Here is a 16,893-nt window from a genome sequence, read left to right as displayed (position 1 = left end):
CCCAGTATATTCCACTCCCTCCCAGTATATTCCAGTGCTCCCAGTTCCCTCCCAGTTACTCCCAGTCCATCTCAGTATACCCCAGTCTCCTCCCAGTCCCCTCCCAGTCCCTCCCAGTCCATCCCAGTCCCTCCCAGTCTATCCCAGTCCCTCCCACTCCCCTCCCAGTTCCCTCCCAGTCCCTCCCAGTATAACCCAGTCTATCCCAGTGCTCACGGGTGATGCTCAGCATCCCAGTCCCTCCCAGTCCCTTCCCCAGTCTCCTCCCAGTCCTTCCCAGTATACCCCAGTTGCATCCCAGTCCCTCCCACTCCCCTCCCAGTCCATCCCAGTCCCCCCCAGTCCCTCCCAGTTCCCTTCCAGCCCATCCCAGTCCCTCCCAGTCTATCCCAGTTCCTTCCCAGTCCATCCCAGTCCATCCCAGTCCCCCCCAGTCCCTCCCAGTTCCCTTCCAGTCCATCCCAGTCCCTCCCAGTCTATCCCAGTTCCTTCCCAGTCCATCCCAGTCCCTCCCAGTCCCCCCCACTCCCATCCCAGTCCCTCCCAGTCCCTCCCAGTTTCTCCCAGTATATCCCAGTATATCCCAGTGCTCCCAGTGCTCACGGGTGACCCTCAGCACCACGCTGGCGCTCCGTGTTCCCATCCCAGTCCCTCCCAGTATACCCCAGTTGCATCCCAGTCCCATCCCAGTCTATCCCAGTCCCTCCCAGTCCCTCCCAGTCCCTCCCACTCCCCTCCCAGTCCCTCCCAGTCCCTCCCAGTCCCTCCCAGTCCCTCCCACTCCCCTCCCAGTCCATCCCAGTTCCCCCCAGTCCCCTCCCAGTCCCTCCCAGTCCATCCCAGTTCCCCCCAGTCCCCTCCCAGTCCCTCCCAGTCCCTCCCAGTCCCATCCCAGTCCCTCCCAGTCCCTCCCAGTATATCCCAGTGCTCCCAGTGCTCACGGCTGACGCTCAGCACCACGCTGGCGCTCCGGATTCCCGTCCCGGCCGCACTCTCGGCCTCGCACTCCAGGGGGCGCCCGTGGTCACGGCCCCGCCCCCGCAGCGTCACGTTCGATTGCGTCATCACGCCCCGCCCCTCGGCCTGGGGACACCAGTACGGACCAGTATGGACCAGTACAGACCAGTATGACCTGGGATTGTGCTATTGAACCCCACTTGAGGACACCAGTATGGGCCAGTATGGACCAGTAAGGACCAGTGTGACATTGGATTGTGCTATTGAACCCCACCTGGGGACACCAGTATGGACCAGTATGGACCAGTAAGGACCAGTGTGACATTGGATTGTGCCACTGAACCCCACCTGGGGACACCAGTATGGACCAGTAAGGACCAGTATGACATTGGATTGTGCTATTGAACCCCACCTGGGGACACCAGTATGGACCAGTATGGACCAGTAAGGACCAGTGTGACATTGGATTGTGCCACTGAACCCCACCTGGGGACACCAGTATGGACCAGTAAGGACCAGTATGACCTGGGATTGTGCTATTGAACCCCACCTGAGGACACCAGTATGGGCCAGTATGGACCAGTAAGGACCAGTGTGACATTGGATTGTGCCATTGAACCCCACCTGGGGACACCAGTATGGACCAGTATGAACCAGTAAGGACCATTGTGACATTGGATTGTGCCATTGAACCCCATCTTGGGACACCAGTATGGACCAGTATGGACCTGTAAGGACCAGTGTGACCTTGGATTGTGCTATTGAACCCCACCTGGGGACACCAGTACGGACCAGTATGGACCAGTAAGGACCAGTACGGACCAGTGTGACCTTGGATTGTGCTATTGAACCCCACTTGGGGACACCAGTATGGACCAGTATGGACCAATACGGACCAGTAAGGACCAGTATGACCTGGGATTGTGCTATTGAAGCCCACCTGGGGACACCAGTACGGACCAGTATGGACCAGTAAGGACCAGTATGACCTTGGATTGTGGCACTGAACTCCACCTGGGGACACCAGTACGGACCAGTATGGAGCAGTACGGACCAGTGTGACATTGGATTGTGCCACTGAACCCCACCTGGGGACACCAGTATGGACCAGTATGACCTTGGATTGTGCCATTGAACCCCACCTGGGGACACCAGTATGGACCAGTATGACCTTGGATTGTGCCATTGAACCCCACCTGGGGACACCAGTATGGACCAGTAAGGACCAGTATGGCCTTGGATTGTGCTACTGAACCCCACCTGGGGACACCAGTATGGACCAGTAGGGACCAGTAAGGACCAGTGTGACATTGGATTGTGCCATTGAACCCCACCTGGGGACACCAGTATGGACCAGTATGGACCAGTAAGGACCAGTGTGACCTTGGATTGTGCTATTGAACCCCACCTGGGGACACCAGTATGGACCAGTATGGACCAGTATTCCCTCCCAGTCCCCTCATTGCCCTCCCAGTTTCCCCAGTTCCCTCCCAGTCCCTTCCCAGTTCCCTCCCAGTCCCCTCAATGCCCTCCCAGTTCCCTCCCAGTTACCCCTATTCCCTCCCAGTCCCTCCCAGTCCCTTCCAATGCCCTCCCAGTCTCCACCAGTCTGACCACAGTTCCCTCCCAGCTCCCTCCCAGTCCATCCCAGTCCCTTCCCAGTCCCCTCCAGTTCCCTCCCAGTCCATCCCAGTCCCCTCCCAGTTACCCCAGTGCCCTCCCAGTTCCCTCCAATTCCCTCCCAGTCCATCCCAGTCCCTTCCCAGTCCCTTCCAGTTCCCTCCCAGTCCATCCCAGTCCCTCCCAGTCCCCTCCAATCCCCTCCCAGTCCCTCCCAGTCCCCCCCAGTCCCTCCCAGTCCCCCCAATGCCCTCCCAGTCTCTCCCAGTCTGACCACAGTTCCCTCCCAGTCCCTCCCAGTCCCTCCCAGTCCATCCCAGTCCCCTCCCAGTTACCCCAGTGCCCTCCCAGTCCATCCCAGTTCCCTCCCAGTCCATCCCAGTTCCCTCCCAGTTCCCTCCCAGTCCCTCCCAGTTCCCTCCCAGTCCATCCCAGTCCCCCCCAGTTCCCTCCCAGTCCCCTCCCGTTCTCTCCCAGTTCTCCCCAGTCCCCCCCAGTTCCCTCCCAGTCCATCCCAGTCCCCCCCAGTTCCCTCCCAGTCCATCCCAGTCCATCCCAGTCCCCCCCAGTTCCCTCCCAGTCCATCCCAGTCCCCCCCAGTTCCCTCCCAGTCCCTCCCAGTTCCCTCCCAGTCCATCCCAGTTCCCTCCCAGTTCCCTCCCAGTCCCCTCCCGTTCTCTCCCAGTTCCCCCCAGTCCCTCCCAATTCCCTCCGAGTCCATCCCAGTCCCCCCCAGTCCCTCCCAGTCCCCTCCCAGTCCCTCCCAGTCCCCTCCCAGTCCCCTCCAGTCCCCTCCCAGTCCCTCCCAGTCCCCTCCAGTCCCCTCCCAGTCCCTCCCAGTCCCGTACTGGGATGCGGGCGGTGTCACTGGGCAGCAGCTCCTGCCCCCCCAGCCACCAGCGCAGCCGCACTGGGGGGTTACTGGGAGCACTGGTGCACGACAGCGTCAGCGTCGCGTTCTCGGCCACCGACGGCGTCCCCGAGATCGTCACCTCGGCCGGGGGGTCTGCGGACCAGTACGGACCAGTATAAACCAGTACGGACCAGTACGGACCAGTATAGACCAGTACGGACCAGTATGGACCAGTATAAACCAGTACGGACCAGTATGGACCAGTACGGACCAGTACGGATAGATCAATATGGACGAGTATGGACCAGTACAGACCAGTAAAGATAGATCAGTATGGGCCAGTATAAACCAGTACAGACCAGTATAGACCAGTATGGCCCAGTACCACCTCCCAGTGCTCCCAGTATGGCCCAGTATCTCCCAGTATCACCTTCCAGTGCTCCCAGTATGTCCCAGTATGTTCCAGTATGTCCCAGTACCACCTCCCAGTACCCCCCAGTATGGCCCAGTGCCTCCCAGTATGTCCCAGTACACCCCAGTACCACCTCCCAGTGCTCCCAGAATCTCCCAGTATATCCCAGTACCACCTCCTAGTGCTCCCAGTATGTCCCAGTATGTCCCAGTACCAACTCCCAGTGCTCCCCAAATCTCCCAGTATGTCCCAGTACAACCTCCCAGTACCTCCCAGTATGTCCCAGTGCTCCCAGTATGTCCCAGTACATCCCAGTACCACCTCCCAGTGCTCCCAGTATGTCCCAGTACCCCCTCCCAGTACCCCCCAGTATGTCCCAGTGCCCCCCAGTGCTCCCAGAATCTCCCAGTATATCCCAGTACCACCTCCCAGTGCTCCCAGTATGTCCCAGTACCACCTCCCAGTATGTCCCAGTGCTCCCAGTGCTCACAGGTGACGCTGAGGGTGACGCTGGCGCTGCCCCCTGCGGGCTGGGCGTGGCAGCTCAGGGTGACCCCGTCGTCCCCCGGGGTCACGGTCAAGGTCAAACGGCTCCGGGTCACCCGGGGGGGCCCCTCGGTCACCCACGAACCCGCCAGGGGGACCCCGGCCTGGGAAACGGGGTCACGGGGTCAGGGGGCGGGGCCAGGGGTCAAGGGGCGAGGTCAAGGATGCAGGGGGCGGGGCCGTGGAAAGGAGGGGGCCAGGACGCAGGGGGTGGGGTCAAGGAGGCAGGGGGCGGGGCCAAGGTCTCGGGGGGGCGGGGTCAAGGACTCGGGGGCGGGGCTGTGGGAAAGGGGGTCAGGACTCGGGGGGCGGGGTCAAGGGGTGCGTGGGGGGGGACGTGGGAAGGGGGGGTCAGGACAGGGGCGGGGTTAATTGGAAGAATTGGGGGCGGGGTCAAGGACTCAGGGGGCGGGGTCAAGGACTCGGGGGGCGGGGCCGTGTGAAAGGGGGTCAGGACTCAGGGGGCAGGGTCAAGGGCGCGGGGGGCGGGGTCAATGGGAGATTTGGGGGCGGGGACTCAGGGGCGGGGTCAGTACTCAGGAGGCGGGGTCAGGACTCGGGGGGCGGGGTCAATGGTGACTTGGGGGCGGGGTCAATGGTGGAATTGGGGGCGGGGTCAATGGTGGGATTGGGGGCGGGGTCAATGGGGGACTTGGGGGCGGGGTCAATGGGGGACTTGGGGGCGGGGTCAAGGAGCAGGGGCGGTGTCAATGGTGGGATTGGGGGCGGGGTCAATGGTGGAATTGGGGCGGGGTTAGGGATTAGGGGGCGGTGTCAATGGTGGGATTGGGGGCGGGGTCAGGGGCGGGTTCAGAGAAGGGGGCGGGGTCAAGGAGCAGGGGGCGGGGTCAAGGAGCAGCCTTAGGGATTGGGGTGGGGTCAGGACTCAGGGGCGGGGTCAGATGAAAAGGGGGCGGGGTCAAGGACCCACCCATTTCCCCATCCCAGTGCCCCCAGTGATCCCAGTCCCTCCCAGTGCTCCCAGTTCCCCGTCCCAGTCCCTCCCAGTGCCCTCTCCCAGTGCTCCCAGTGCCCCCAGTACCTTCTCCCAGTGCTCCCAGTTCCCCATCCCATTGCTCCCAGTGCTCCCAGTACCTTTTCCCAGTGCTCCCAGTGCCCCATGTCCCCATCCCCGTATCCCCAGTCCCTCCCAGTGCCCCCAGTTCCCCATCCCAGTGCTCCCAGTACCTTTTCCCAGTGCTCCCAGTGTCCCCAGTTCCCCATCCCAGTGCTCCCAGTGCTCCCAGTACCTTTTCCCAGTGCTCCCAGTGCCCCCAGTTCCCCATCCCAGTCCCTCCCAGTGCCCCCAGTTCCCCATCCCAGTGCTCCCAGTGCTCCCAGTACCTTTTCCCAGTGCTCCCAGTGCCCCCAGTTCCCCATCCCAGTGCTCCCAGTTCCCCCAGTTCCCCAACCCAGTGCTCCCAGTGCTCCCAGTACCTTCTCCCAGTGCCCCCAGTTCCCCATCCCAGTGCTCCCAGTGCCCCCAGTTCCCCATCCCAGTGCCCCCAGTGCCCTCTCCCAGTGTTCCCAGTGCCCCCAGTTCCCCATCCCAGTCCCTCCCAGTGCCCCCAGTTCCCCATCCCAGTGCTCCCAGTGCCCCCAGTTCCCCATCCCAGTGCTCCCAGTGCCTTCTCCCAGTGCTCCCAGTGCCCCCAGTTCCCCATCCCAGTGCCCCCAGTGCCCTCTCCCAGTGTTCCCAGTGCCCCCAGTTCCCCATCCCAGTCCCTCCCAGTGCCCCCAGTTCCCCATCCCAGTGCCCCCAGTTCCCCATCCCAGTGCTCCCAGTACCTTTTCCCAGTGCTCCCAGTGTCCCCAGTTCCCCATCCCAGTGCTCCCAGTGCCCCCAGTTCCCCATCCCAGTGCTCCCAGTGCCCCCAGTGCCCTCTCCCAGTGTTCCCAGTGCCCCCAGTTCCCCATCCCAGTCCCTCCCAGTGCCCCCAGTTCCCCATCCCAGTGCTCCCAGTTCCCCCAGCTCCCTCTCCCGGTGCTCCCAGTGCCCCCAGTTCCCCATCCCAGTGCCCCCAGTGCTCCCAGTTCCCCATCCCAGTGCCCCCAGTGCCCTCTCCCAGTGCCCCCAGCTCCCCATCCCAGTGCTCCCAGTGCTCCCAGTACCTTGTCCCAGTGCAGACTGGGGGGCGGGTTCCCCCCCCGGCTCTCACAGACCAATCGCAGCGTCTCCCCCGCCCGCACCTGGGGGGACTCCAGCCCCTGGATCTGGGGGGGGCTGGGGGGAACTGGGGATACTGGTCAGACTGGGAGGGACTGGGAGGGACTGGGGGGGCCCATGGCGGGGGAACTGGGGGGACTGGTTAGACTGGGAGGGACTGGGAGGGCCCAAAGGTTCCATGGGGAGGGGGGGAACTGGGGATACTGGTCACACTGGGAGGGAACTGGGGTTCTATGGGGGGGGAACTTTGGGGTCATTTTTGGGGTCCCTGGGGCTGATTTTTGGGGTCCCAGGGTCATTTTTGGGGCGATTTTGGGGTCCCGGGGGCTGATTTTGGGGGGTTCTGGGGTCATTTTTGGGGTCCCAGGGGCTGATTTTTGGGGTCCCAGGGTCATTTTTGGGGTCATTTTTGGGGTCCCTGGTGCTGATTTTTGGGGTCCCGGGGTCATTTTTGGGGTCAATTTTGGGGTCCCTGGGGCTGATTTTGGGGGTCCCAGGGTCATTTTTGGGGCGATTTTGGGGTCCCTGGGGCTGATTTTTGGGGTCCCAGGGTCATTTTTGGGGTCATTTATGGGGTCCCTGGTGCTGATTTTTGGGGTCCCGGGGTCGTTTTTGGGGTAAATTTTGGGGTCCCTGGGGCTGATTTTGGGGGTCCCGGGGTCATTTTTGGGGTCAATTTTGGGGTCCCTGGGGCTGATTTTGGGGGTCCCGGGGTCATTTTTGGGGTAATATTTGGGGTCCTGGGGGGTGATTTTTGGGGTGATTTCAGGGTGATTTGGGGGTGTTTTGGGGGATGATTTGGGGGTGATTTTTGGGGTGATGTCGGGGTGATTTGGGGGTGATTTTGGGGGTGATTTGGGGGTGATTTTTGGGGTGATTTGGGGGTGATTTCGGGGTGATGTTTGGGGTGATTTGGGGTGACTTTTGGGTGACTCACACAGCACCTCCAGGGTCATTCTGGCCTCGCTGGGGGCGGCTCCGGCCTCGTTAGCGGCCGCGCAAACGAGTTCCTGCCCGTGGGCGTCCGGCTGGGGGGTCAGTCTGAATGGGACACAATGGGACACCATGGGACCCAATGGGACACCATGGGACACCATGGGATGGACTGGGATGGACTGGGAGGGGACTGGGAGGGGACTGGGAGGGGACTGGGACCCAACGGGACCCAACGGGACCCAACGGGACCCAATGGGACACAATGGGACACAATGGGACACAATGGGACACAATGGGATGGACTGGGAGGGAACTGGGACCCAATGGGACCCAATGGAACCCAATGGGACCCAATGGGACCCAATGGGATGGACTGGGATGGACTGGGATGGACTGAGAGGGAACTGGGACCCAATGGGACACAATGGGACCGGACTGGGATGGACTGGGAGGGAACTGGGACCCAATGGGACCCAATGGGACCCAATGGGACCCAATGGGACCCAATGGGATGGACTGGGATGGACTGGGAGGGAACTGGGACCCAATGGGACCGGACTGGGAGGGAACTGGGAGGGGACTGGGACCCAACGGGACCCAATGGACACAATGGGACACAATGGGACACAATGGGACACAATGGGATGGACTGGGACGGACTCGGAGGGAACTGGGATGGACTGGGACGGAACTGGGACCCAATGGGACCCCATGGGACACCATGGGACACCATGGACACAATGGGGGAAACTGGGAGGGAACTGGGAGGGAACTGGGAGGGAACTGGGAGGGAACTGGGAGGGAACTGGGACACAATGAGACCCAATGGGACACCATGGGAGACAATGGGAGACAACTGGGAGACAACTGGGAGACAACTGGGAGACAACTGGGAGACAACTGGGAGACAACTGGGAGACAACTGGGAGACAACTGGGAGGGAACTGGGACACAATGGGACACAATGGGACACAATGGGACCCAATGGGACCCAATGGATCCAATGGATCCAATGGGACACAATGGAACCAATGGGACCCAATGGGACACCATGGGACACCATGGGACACCATGGGACACCATGGGACACCATGGGACACAATGGGACCCAATGGGACCCAACGGGACCCAACGGGACCCAATGGACACAATGGAACCCAATGGGACCCCATGGGACCCCATGGGACCCAATGGGACCCAACGGGACCCAACGGGACACAATGGACACAATGGGACACAATGGGACACAATGGGACACAATGGGACACAATGGGACACAGTGGGACACCATGGGAGGGACTGGGACCCAATGGGACACCATGGGACCCAATGGAACCCAATGGGACCCAATGGGACCCAATGGACACAATGGGACACAATGGGACACAATGGGAGGGACTGGGACCCAATGGGACACAATGGGACACAGTGGGACCCAATGGGACACCATGGGACACCATGGGAGGGACTGGGACCCAATGGGACACCATGGGACCCAATGGGACCCAATGGGACCCAATGGGACCCAATGGGACACAATGGGACACAATGGGACACAATGGGACACAATGGGAGGGACTGGGACCCAATGGGACACAATGGGACACCATGGGAGGGACTGGGACCCAATGGGACACAGTGGGACACAGTGGGACACAGTGGGACCCAATGGGACACCATGGGACCCAATGGGACCCAATGGGACCCAATGGGACACAATGGGACACAATGGGACACAATGGGACACAATGGGACACAATGGCTGGAACTGGGAGGGGACTGGGAGGGAACTGGGACCCAACGGGACCCAATGGGACCCAATGGGATGGACTGGGAGGGAACTGGGACTCAATGGGACCCAATGGGACACCATAGGAGACCATGGGAGACCATGGGACGCAATGGGACGCAATGGGACGCAATGGGATGCAATGGGACGCAATGGGACGCAATGGGATGCAATGGGAGGAACTGGGATGCAATGGGAGGAACTGGGATGGAACTGGGACCCAATGGGACACCATGGGACACCATGGGACACCATGGGACACCATGGGACACAATGGACACAATGGGACCCAATGGGACACAATGGGACACAATGGGACACAATGGGACACAATGGGACACAATGGGACACAATGGCTGGAACTGGGAGCGGACTGGGAGGGAACTGGGAGGGAACTGGGACCCAATGGGACCCAATGGGATGGACTGGGAGGGAACTGGGACTCAATGGGACCCAATGGGACACCATAGGAGACCATGGGAGACCATGGGACACAATGGGACCCAATGGGACACCATGGGACACCATGGGACGCCATGGGACGCAATGGGACGCAATGGGACGCAATGGGATGCAATGGGATGCAATGGGATGCAATGGGATGTAATGGGATGCAATGGGACGCAATGGGATGTAATGGGATGCAATGGGACGCAATGGGAGGAACTGGGATGGAACTGGGACCCAATGGGACACAATGGGACCCCATGGACACAATGGACACAATGGGACACAATGGGACACAATGGGACACAATGGGACCCAATGGGACCCAATGGGACACCATGGGACACAATAGGACCCAACGGGACCCAACGGGAGACAATGGGAGGGAACTGGGAGGGAACTGGGAGGGAACTGGGACCCAATGGGACCCAACGGGTCCCGACTGGGACCCAACTGGGACCTGACTGGGACGGAACTGGGACGGAACTGGGACCCAATGGGACGGACTGGGAGCGAACTGGGACCCAATGAGAGGGAACTGGGAGGGAATTGGGACCCAATGGGACCCAATGGGACCCAATGGGACCCAATGGGACCCAATGGGACCTAATGGGACCCAATGAGAGGGAACTGGGACCCAATGGGACCCAATGGGAGGAACTAGGAGGGAACTGGGACGGGACTGGGTCCCAGTGGTCTATACTGGCCCATTGTAGCTGGTACTGGTCTATACTAGTCTATACTGGTCTATACTGGCTTGTAGCAGCCGGAGCTTTACTGTACTGGGCTGTACTGGTCTATACTGGTGTGTACTAGCCCATACTGGCCTGTACTGGGCCATACTGGCCTGTAGCAGCCACAGCTTGTCTGTACTGGTCTGTACTGGTCTGTACTGGTCTGTACTGGTCTGTACTGGTCTGTACTGGCTTGTAGCAGCCAGAGCCTTTCTGTACTGGTCTATACTGGTGTGTACTGGCCCATACTGGTCTATACTGGTATGTACGGGCCCATACTGGTCCATACTGGTTTATACTGGTCCGTACCGGGCGGTGGCCTCGCTGGATCCCAGTTTGGGGTGCGAAGTCTCCAGGACGCGGGTGGTGACGTCGGTCAACAGCTGCCCCCCTGCCCCCAAACCCCCAAATCACCCCCAAAATCACCCCAGATCACCCCAAAAATCACCTGAAACCACCCCAGAAATCAGCCCCCAAATCACCCCAAAAAGTTACCCCAAATCACCCCAAAATTCACCCCCCAAATCACCTGAAATCACCCCAAAAATCAACACAAATCACCCCCAAAATCAGCCCCCAAAACACCTGAAATCACCCCAAAATCACCTGAAATCACCCCCAAAATCACCCCCCTAATCCGCCCCACCCCCCTCTCCAACTCCACCCCCCAAAAACCCCCAAAACCCCCCAAAATGACCCAAAACCCCGCATCCTAAAATCCTGGATTTTCCCCCCAAAACCACCCCAAATGACCCAAAATCCCTCCAATTCAACCCAAAACTCATCCCGCACCCCCCCCCCCGCCAACCCCCACCCCCAAAACGCCCCAAAACGCCCCAAAACGCCCCAAAAACGCCCCAAAAACGCCCCCAAACGCCCCAAAAACGCCCCAAAACGCCCCCAAAACGCCCCAAAATCGCGCTGACCCAGCGTGAGGTGGATTTGCGCGGGAGGGCGCGCGGGGGGGGCGTGGCAGGTCACGTGCACCTCGGCCCCGCCCACCCACGGAAGCTCCGCCCCCTTCGGCAGCTCCAACCGCGGCGGCCCCGGCGGCACTGGGGACAAAACCAGTTCGGACCAGTAAGGGACTGGGAACCCCCGTGACCCCCCCAGTGACCCCCAGTAAGTCCCAGTGACCCCCTGGGGAAACCAGTTTGGACCAGTAAGGGACTGGGAGGGCACTGGGAACCCCAATGACCCTCCCAGTGACTCCCAGTGACCCCCAGTGCCCTCCCAGTATGTCCCAGTAAGTCCCAGTGACCCCCTGGGGAAACCAGTTTGGACCAGTAAGGGACTGGGAGGGCACTGGGAACCCCAATGACCCTCCCAGTGACTCCCAGTGACCCCCAGTGCCCTCCCAGTATGTCCCAGTAAGTCCCAGTGACCCCCTGGGGAAACCAGTTTGGACCAGTAAGGGACTGGGAGGGGGACTGGGAACCCCAATGACCCTCCCAGTAACCCCCAGTATCTCCCAGTGCCCTCCCAGTAAGTCCCAGTAAGTCCCAGTGACCCCCTGGGGAAACCAGTTTGGACCAGTAAGGGACTGGGAGGGCACTGGGAACCCCAATGACCCTCCCAGTAACCCCCAGTATCTCCCAGTAACAACCAGTGCCCCCCAGTAAGTCCCAGTGACAACCAGTGCCCTCCCAGTCTGTCCCAGTTCCACCCTGGGGAAACCAGTTTGGACCAGTAAGGGACTGGGAACACCGGTGACCCCCCCAGTGACCCCCAATGCCCTCCCAGTAAGTCCCAGTAAGTCCCAGTGACCCCCTGGGGAAACCAGTTTGGACCAGTAAGGGACTGGGAGGGCACTGGGAACCCCAATGACCCTCCCAGTAACCCCCAGTATCTCCCAGTAACAACCAGTGCCCCCCCAGTAAGTCCCAGTGACAACCAGTGCCCTCCCAGTAAGTCCCAGTTCCACCCTGGGGAAACCAGTTTGGACCAGTAAGGGACTGGGAGGGCACTGGGAACCCCAATGACCCTTCCAGTAACACCCAGTGACCCCCATTCCCCTCCCAGTTCCCTCCCAGTGACTCCCATTACTTCCCAGTAAGCTCCCAGTTCCCCCCCCAGTGCTTCCCAGTAGCTCCCAGTACCTCCCAGTGACCTCCATTCCCCTCCCAGTGCCTCCCAGTCCGTCCCAGTGCTCCCAGTTCCCTCCCAGTGACTCCCATTGCTTCCCAGTGCCCCCCATTCCCCTCCCAGTTCCCTCCCAGTAACTCCCAGTGCCCCCCATTCCCCTCCCAATTCCCTCCCAGTGACTCCCAGTGACCCCCATTCCCCTCCCAGTCTGTCCCAGTTCCCTCCCAGTAACTCCCAGTTCCTCCCAGTGACCCCCATTCCCCTCCCAGTTCCCTCCCAGTGACTCCCATCACTTCCCAGTAACCTCCCAGTTCCCCCCCCAGTGCTTCCCAGTAGCTCCCAGTACCTCCCAGTGACCCCCATTGCCCTCCCAGTCTGTTCCAGTTCCCTCCCAGTAACACCCAGTTCCCTCCCAGTAACTCCCAGTCTATCCCAGTGCTCCCAGTTCCCTCCCAGTGACTCCCATTACTTCCCAGTGACCCCCAGTTCCCTCCCATTTCCCTCCCAGTAACTCCCAGTACCCCCCATTTCCCTCCCAGTGACCCCCATTCCCCTCCCAGTATATCCCAATTCCCTCCCAGTTCCCTCCCAGTCTATCCCAGTGCTCCCAGTTCCCTCCCAGTAACTCCCATCACTTCCCAGTAACATCCCAGTTCCCCCCCCAGTGCTTCCCAGTAGCTCCCAGTTCCTCCCAGTGACCCCCGTTCCCCTCCCAGTATATCCCAATTCCCTCCCAGTTCCCTCCCAGTCCGTCCCAGTGCTCCCAGTTCCCTCCCAGTGACTCCCATTGCTTCCCAGTGACCCCCATTGCCCTCCCAGTGCCTCCCAGTAACTCCCAGTGCCCCCCATTCCCCTCCCAGTTCCCTCCCAGTTCCTCCCAGTGACCCCCATTCCCCTCCCAGTTCCCTCCCAGTGACTCCCATCACTTCCCAGTAACCTCCCAGTTCCCCCCCCCAGTGCTTCCCAGTAGCTCCCAGTACCTCCCAGTGACCCCCATTCCCCTCCCAGTGCCTCCCAGTCCGTCCCAGTGCTCCCAGTTCCCTCCCAGTGACTCCCATTGCTTCCCAGTGCCCCCCATTCCCCTCCCAGTTCCCTCCCAGTAACTCCCAGTGCCCCCCATTCCCCTCCCAATTCCCTCCCAGTGACTCCCAGTGACCCCCATTCCCCTCCCAGTCTGTCCCAGTTCCCTCCCAGTAACTCCCAGTTCCTCCCAGTGACCCCCATTCCCCTCCCAGTTCCCTCCCAGTGACTCCCATCACTTCCCAGTAACCTCCCAGTTCCCCTCCCAGTGCTTCCCAGTAGCTCCCAGTTCCTCCCAGTGACCCCCATTCTCCTCCCAGTCTGTCCCAGTTCCCTCCCAGTAACTCCCAGTCTATCCCAGTGCTCCCAGTTCCCTCCCAGTGACTCCCATTACTTCCCAGTGACCCCCATTGCCCTCCCAGTGCTCCCAGTGCTCCCAGTGCTCACCCAGCACGGTGAGCTGGGCGGGGCGGGACCCGCGGGGGGCGGTTCCGTTCCCCTCCCCCACCTGGCACTGGAACTCGGCGTCGTCGTCCAGGGACACGCCCGAGATCAGCAGGTGGTGCTGCCCTGGACCCAGGAGTGCCCCAGGGGACCCAGGAGTGCCCCAAGGGACCCAGGAGTTCGGGAGGGACCCAAATAGGGGACCCAGGCGTTCGGGAGGGACCCAGGAGTGCCCCAGGGGACCCAGGAGTTCGGGAGGGACCCAAATGGGGGACCCAGGAGTTCGGGAGGGACCCAGGAGTGCCCCAGGGAACCCAGGAGTTCGGGAGGGACCCAAATAGGGGACCCAGGAGTTCAGGAGAGACCCAGGAGTGCCCCAGGGGACCCAGGAGTTCGGGGAGGGACCCAGGAGTGCCCCAGGGGACCCAGGAGTTCGGGAGGGACCCAGGAGTGCCCCAAGGGACCCAGGAGTTCGGGAGGGACCCAAATAGGGGACCCAGGAGTTCGGGAGGGACCCAGGAGTGCCCCAGGGGACCCAGGAGTTCGGGAGGGACCCAAATAGGGGACCCAGGAGTTCGGGAGGGACCCAGGAGTGCCCCAGGGGACCCAGGAGTTCGGGAGGGACCCAAATAGGGGACCCAGGAGTTCAGGAGGGACCCAGGAGTGCCCCAAGGGACCCAGTTGTTCAGGAGGGGACCCAGGAGTGCCCCAAGAGACCCAGGAGTTCACGGGTGGACCAAATAGGGGACCCAGGCGTTTGGGAGGGACCCAGGAGTGCCCCAAGGAACCCAGGAGTTCGGGGAGGGGACCCAGGAGTGCCCCAAGGGACCCAGGAGTTTGGGGGGAGACCCAAATAGAGGACCCAGGAGTTCGGGGGGGGACCCAGGAGTTCAGGAGGGGGACCAAATAGGGGACCCAGGCATTTGGGAGGGACCCAGGAGTTCGGGAGGGGACCCAGGAGTGCCCCAAGGGACCCAGGTGTCCGGGAGGGCAACCAAATAGAGGACCCAGGCGTCCGGGGGGCACCCAGGAGTTATGGAGGGACCCAAATAGGGGACCCAGGAGTTCGAGAAAGACCCCACCCCCACCTCCACCTCCTTTAATTCCCATGAAGCCCCGCCCCCCTTTAGCCCCGCCCACCTTTAGCCCCACCCACCTTTCCTCGGGTCTCCAGCCAATCGGTAGCGGGGGTGGGCGGGGCCGGGCAATTGGCCCAATAGGAGCCCGTCCCGCGCCCACTGCACGGCCCCGCCCCCCCGCACGGCGCAGCGAAGCTCCGCCCCCCCGCCCAGCACCGCGCTCCCATTGGTCGGCTCCTCCAGGAAGGGCCACGTGGCCACGCCCACTGGGGAGGTGGGAAAAGGGGCGGGGCTGAGGGAGGCTCCGCCCCCCCTGCGAGTCTGGGTGACCTTTGGTGACCTCTGGTGTGACCCCCCCCCCCCCCATCCCCACGTGACCCTGTGACCCCCATGACCCCCGATGTGACCCCAATTTCACCCCATGAACTTTCATGACCTCATGTGACCCCCCCATGTGACCCTCATGACCCGCCCATGTGACCCCCATGACCCCTCTGTGACCCCATGACCCTTCATGACCCCATGTGACCCCTTTGACCCCTATGTGACCCCTCATGTGACCCCATGTGACCCCTCATGTGACCCCATGTGACCCTCATGACCCCCCAATGTGACCCCCATGACCCCCATGTGACCCATGTGACCCCCATGTGACCCCCATGACCCCCATGTGACCCCCATGACCCCCCAATGTGACCCCTATGACCCCACATGTGACCCCTTATGACCCTCATGTGACCCCATGACCCCCATGTGACCCCCATGACCCCTATGTGACCCCCATGACACCCCATGTGACCCCCCATATGACCCCCCATGTGACCCCCATGACCCCTCATGACCCCCATGTGACCCATGACCCCCAGTGACCCCAATTTCACCCCCATGACCCCCATGTGACCCCATGACCCCCCATGTGACCCCCATGTGACCCTTCCTGACCCCCATTTGACCCCATAGGTGACCCCCCCCATGACCCCCCGGTGACCCCATGACCTCTTGTGACCCCGTGACCCCGTGACCTCTCACCTGTGACCCCCCTGAGCAGCAGCACCAGCACCAGCTGCCAGAGGTCAAAGGGCAAAGGTCAACCCCGTGACCCCTAATTACCCCTAATTAACCCCCTAATTAACCCCATAGATCCCTAATGACCCCATAGACCCCTAATTAACCCCCATAGACCCCTAATTACCCCCATAGACCCCTAATTAACCCCCATAGACCCCTAATTACCCCCATAGACCCCTAATTAACCCCCATAGACCCCTAATTACCCCCATAGACCTCAAATGAAACCCTAATTACCCCTAATTAACCCCATAGACCCCTAATTAACCCCCATAGACCCCTAATTACCCCCATAGACCCCTAATTAACCCCCATAGACCCCTAATTACCCCCATAGACCTCAAATGAAACCCTAATTACCCCTAATTAACCCCATAGACCCCTAATTAACCCATAGACCCCTAATTAACCCCCATAGACCCCTAATTACCCCCATAGACCCCTAATTAACCATAGACCCCTAATTAACCCCCATAGACCCCTAATTATACCCATAGACCTCTAATTACCCCATAGACCCCTAATTATACCCATATACCCTTAATTAACCCCCATAGACCCTTAATTACCCCATAGACCCCTAATTAACCATATAGACCCTTAGTTAACCCCCACAGACCCTTAATTAACCCATAGACCCTTAATTACCCCATAGACCCTTAATTACCCCATAGACCCCTAATTAACCCATAGACCCCTAATGAACCCATAGACCCCTAATTAAACCCCATAGACC

At 60.8% G+C, this 16,893-nt stretch overlaps 1 protein-coding gene across 1 annotated transcript in view; it reads right to left on the bottom strand.

Annotated features, from left to right (window-relative positions):
• NPHS1 (NPHS1 adhesion molecule, nephrin) overlaps positions 1-16,893 on the bottom strand; it is a gene marked incomplete at its 5' end in the record, with an annotated part of 43,486 nt that overhangs the window by 24,157 nt on the left and 2,436 nt on the right. Inside the window, 10 exons of the mRNA XM_082073917.1 lie at positions 942-1,083; positions 3,426-3,583; positions 4,333-4,492; positions 6,501-6,622; positions 7,493-7,596; positions 10,771-10,852; positions 11,388-11,516; positions 14,014-14,136; positions 15,167-15,355; positions 16,119-16,152. Coding sequence (XP_081930043.1) covers positions 942-1,083; positions 3,426-3,583; positions 4,333-4,492; positions 6,501-6,622; positions 7,493-7,596; positions 10,771-10,852; positions 11,388-11,516; positions 14,014-14,136; positions 15,167-15,355; positions 16,119-16,152 — 1,243 coding nt within the window. The remainder of the gene's footprint in view (positions 1-941; positions 1,084-3,425; positions 3,584-4,332; positions 4,493-6,500; positions 6,623-7,492; positions 7,597-10,770; positions 10,853-11,387; positions 11,517-14,013; positions 14,137-15,166; positions 15,356-16,118; positions 16,153-16,893) is intronic.

The sequence above is a fragment of the Streptopelia decaocto genome (assembly GCF_964273445.1).
Source record: "Streptopelia decaocto genome assembly, chromosome: 28".
Taxonomy (NCBI): domain Eukaryota; kingdom Metazoa; phylum Chordata; class Aves; order Columbiformes; family Columbidae; genus Streptopelia; species Streptopelia decaocto.
This window is presented reverse-complemented; position numbering and strand designations above follow the sequence as displayed.